Here is a 4,436-nt window from a genome sequence, read left to right as displayed (position 1 = left end):
CATTTGTACAAGCTGCATTCATTTGTGCACAGTTGTAACTTGTAGGTCTACGTTTACAAATGACGTTCAAAGGGAAATATCTCGCTAATGGTACTACGACTAACATGAAAATAAACTATATGCACAATTTCATGCTAATAGATAGTGTAACTAAATATACGAAATAACTGACACGGATTCAGATCCTTCACTAAAACTAAATACCGATTTCCTGCTAGCTTCCACTGACTGGCCCACTTGTATTTATATCTGATGTCTCACTTCTAGGTATTGATCGAATTTACTAGAATGTTCTAGGTATTCCAGAATTTATTCGAACGTAACGCGATACGCCTTTTAGCTAATATTTAAATTAAAGCATTGAAAATATAGCTTACAAAAATATGAATCACACAGAAAAAAGTAGACAAAAAATGCTATCAATACTGTAATTAATCACACAAATTACTTCTGAAAATTAATTATTTGACCCAGTTCTTAATAGTGGGTGTTTTGAAAGGCAAAAACATAAAATGACTCAACACGATAGTACGAAGAGGTCTGGATAGCACCTGACTCTCCCAGATTGCGAACAACAACGTAATCAAACACCGATCCTAAGTATAGCAGATCAATACGATGCAATACGTGATCTCCACAGCTGAAGAGCAATGCACAAACAAATCGTTAATTTGTTAACGTAGCCAGTAGTTTCAAAAACCATAATTAATGCCAAATTTCATTTAACTGAGATATACGTCTTCTTTTAAATGTATTTTGTTCTAATATTAATAAAAGATTTACATGATTTTGCAATATTTAAAAAATAACTACTAAATTAAAATAAAACAACATTTTTAAAATATGGATAAAAACAGTGCCAACTATTAAACCAACTATAACTAAAAGTAAAAAAAAAATCAAAAGTGCTATTTCTATTATAGGACAATGTGTGTGTGTGTTTTCTTGTAGCAAAGCCACATTTGGTTATAAAACTTCCCGTCTACGAAAATACCGATAACATTTTATATAGTTACGAAAATAACTCATCTATAAATGACTGGTCTTATATGCGTAACAGCAAACTGGAATTGTATTCTTTAATATTTTTATTTTTTATATATGGAGCTTTCAACTAAATTCCTTTGGAACGGATAAATGACTCATAGTTTTACGAAGGAATGTGCATGTAATCATCACATTATCAGCTTGCCATCCAACAAGCGCGTAATAATATTGTCACAGCTCCTCGCATATTTCAAGCCCCACAACTCAACAAACAGCATGGCTGAAATTCTACATCCATGAATTGAAACAGATCATCCATTTTAAAACAATAATACCAACTAACTCTACCTTTCTTTACCATGGTATCAAAATCTAAGCTTGATAAGTTAGTTTGTGGTATTCGCTGTTAAAACAGGAGCTAACAGGAACTTCTAAGTTTAGCAATAATGAGATGATTAAAATATTTTTTCACGCATACTATAGTATTCCGCTGTCTTAAATTGCCTATCTCAGTTAGTCTTTAAATTTTACAATTTCAATAGAAAATTAACTATAACTAGTACAAACATTAACAAACCCTGGGGCTATTCTTAATCTTGGATATGACCCATATCCTACTGGAGTGATAACACAGAGGCATAGCTATGGAAACATAAACTCTATGAAATACCTACAATACTGTACGTGTTGTATATAACTTTAACTCTTTGACTACTCTTTACCAATGAATAGTAGATTGAGCTTTGCATAATAACGTCCTCAAGCTGAAAGGGCAAGCATGCTCGGCGATTGGTTTTGATCCCACAACTTACAGGTTATATGTCGAGCGCCCTAACCATTAGGCCATGCCAGACTAACCAACTGTAAAACATATACATGAAATATTTTGACTGCCATCAAACCGTTCACATAAAACAGAGCAAGAAAGCTAATGGTAATATATTTGTTAAGGATTTAAAGGATCAAAAATGTTGTTATAAGTTAGTTCCTAACGAAACTTATCTAGTTTCATGTTGAATATATAAATGTTTCCTCGTGCTTTCAAAACCATGTTTCGTAACATTAAAAAGCTCCTCCAAAACCTTATAGCTTTAACTATTTGAAAATTTCATATAATACCATAAATTACTGTGGTTTTATTGTGTCCCTCAGCAAGTCTTTAACTTTAAACATTTATTTTTTTAAAGTAAATTATTTTTGTCATAATTTACCAAAGCTAAACAATATTTCATTTTCAAAACACTTTTCCCTTTACTGTAAGGTGGTGCTGTGCGTCACATGATAAAGCATCATGGCGATGAATGTTGGAGATCGTTGGTAAGATCAGAGTTGGATTAATTTAACATTATTTTCTATTTGTATGCCGTAATATATTCATGATTTATGTCAATTATTGACATTGTCAGCTTCTTGTTTTCCTTATATCAATGTGCATAACTTGTATGAATTTAGCTTTACCACAATGCTGAATTACCTTAAAGTTAAATTTAAAATTTCACAAACTGATATTGATAAAGCGTTTGCTTTATCATATTAATTATTATTATAACTTTAAAAAATATAAGTATATTATTACTATTATTAGTGTTACTGTTGTTAGCTTGATACTATGATAGTCATAAACACATACGTCCCCTCATATGATAGAGAGAGACAGAAATCCCACTTGTCTTTCTTTGTATAATCATGAAAATTGAAATGAATGCCTTACGCCAATGAGCATGAAACTGAAAGTACAGACCAGTTAGAATTTCAAAACAAATTTCGAAACAAGTTAAGTCTAACAGTTGCTGCTTCATCTTCGAGTCCAAGTGACACTGATAAGGTCTAGATAGTACCACCCAACTCCCAAATACACACATGAAGTCGTTTTACAATGTTTAGTTTAACCCTACACTTTGTACAACTTATAATTTTATAGGTTTATGTTCAACTTTGATTTCTAAAAGTAAAGTACTTAGGTCTTACTAATTAGCTACAACATGTCAAGACACAGCTACTACTTGCTCATATTGCCAACTTTTTACTATCAGACAATATAATTTAATGGAGAACATAAAAATATTTGACATGTTAAGTGATGTGAAATAATTATAATAATAGTTATAATAATTTCACTTGGGTCCTAATAAATATCATCAGGAATTGTTAAAAACTGTCAATAGAAAAAGTAAAGAGTTCATTGATCTGATAGTATTTATTGTTATTATAAACAAATTATATATGTCTTACATATGCTGTATCTCCCATAGTCTGTGAATTTCACCCACCTATCCAGATGGGGCTAATACATAAATTTAAATCAAAAGGTACAAAATTCTTTAAGATGAATGCATTTTTATTCCAAACAAAGAGTTAGAAAAATCATAAAAATTCATTAATTATATTCACTTCTAATTGCTAGTAAACTGATATACCTCTTTATCAATATGGCAGATCTCATGATCCATTGTACTTGATACTTCAAGTCTGCTATAGTTTCATATCCCAAAACATGTCAAATATTTTTGTGGTTTTGAGTAAATATATTTGAAAGCAACTACTCTCTCATGTTGCTGACTTTTAACTAAAATAATTGTTGCAATTAGTGAGATCAAAATACTCATTAAAACTCCTTCAGTGTTGAGCTTCTGCCATACTTAAAAACAAAATATTTGATAACATAAGCTGACTACTCTATAGTACTTAAAAACTGGAGATGTGTTAGAGCTCTGTCTTAAACTTTCAAAGTAATCCTTAAAACCAATTTTTGTATTTTGGGTCATAGCCCTTCACAAAGAAATTAATTCCATACAAAGCATTCTCTTTTGAAATGCTTACCCTAAGCATTTCTTGGAGAAAATTACTTTCTCATTTTTAACTAATTTGTTTTTCAAATCACCTAAGATATCCACTGTACCCAAACTTCTTTTATACACCTGCTTACCATCTTGGAAGACAAGCTCCCTTATCATGAAAGAGTTGAAAAATTATGTAACTCTCACTATCCCCAGATTGACCTGAAAGTTATTTATTATGAAACCCAATTTCAAACTAAAGAATGTTTCAGCTAAATCTTTTTCTTTTTCTGTGTTTTTTTTCCTATGGAATTTGCTTTTAATGAGTTATGCAATCAACTTCAATGATATTCTATAAATTTTATTAGAATGATGTCTTGATTGTTAAGCTATGATCATTTTTAGGCTTATTATAAAAGTTCATATTAAGTTTGATAATGGCTATATTGGACCAAAGGATCAGTTTAAGTTTATTGCCTTAGATCCTTCTTGAGAGTAAGTACAGTTTGTACTGTCAGATCTCACTTTGGAGTAATTTTCACATCTGGATATTTTTAATGATTGTGAAATGATGCTAGTATTTATTCATTATTCTGTGGTATGAAATAAACTGTGTATCTGAGGTTCTGTGGTTTGTGGTTTGCATCCTATTACTATAAAAAACAAGAGTAG

At 30.7% G+C, this 4,436-nt stretch overlaps 1 protein-coding gene across 1 annotated transcript in view; it reads left to right on the top strand.

Moving 5' to 3' along the window:
• Nucleotides 1-2,236: 2,236 nt before the first annotated feature.
• The window catches only part of LOC106460585 (syntaxin-8-like), a 24,631-nt gene continuing 22,431 nt past the window's right edge, over nucleotides 2,237-4,436 (top strand). Inside the window, exon 1 of the mRNA XM_013920308.2 lies at nucleotides 2,237-2,304. Coding sequence (XP_013775762.2) covers nucleotides 2,279-2,304 — 26 coding nt within the window. The 5' untranslated portion in view covers nucleotides 2,237-2,278. The remainder of the gene's footprint in view (nucleotides 2,305-4,436) is intronic.

This window comes from Limulus polyphemus, unplaced genomic scaffold (genome assembly GCF_000517525.1).
Source record: "Limulus polyphemus unplaced genomic scaffold, Limulus_polyphemus-2.1.2 Scaffold34, whole genome shotgun sequence".
In the NCBI taxonomy this organism is placed as follows: domain Eukaryota; kingdom Metazoa; phylum Arthropoda; class Merostomata; order Xiphosura; family Limulidae; genus Limulus; species Limulus polyphemus.
This window is presented reverse-complemented; position numbering and strand designations above follow the sequence as displayed.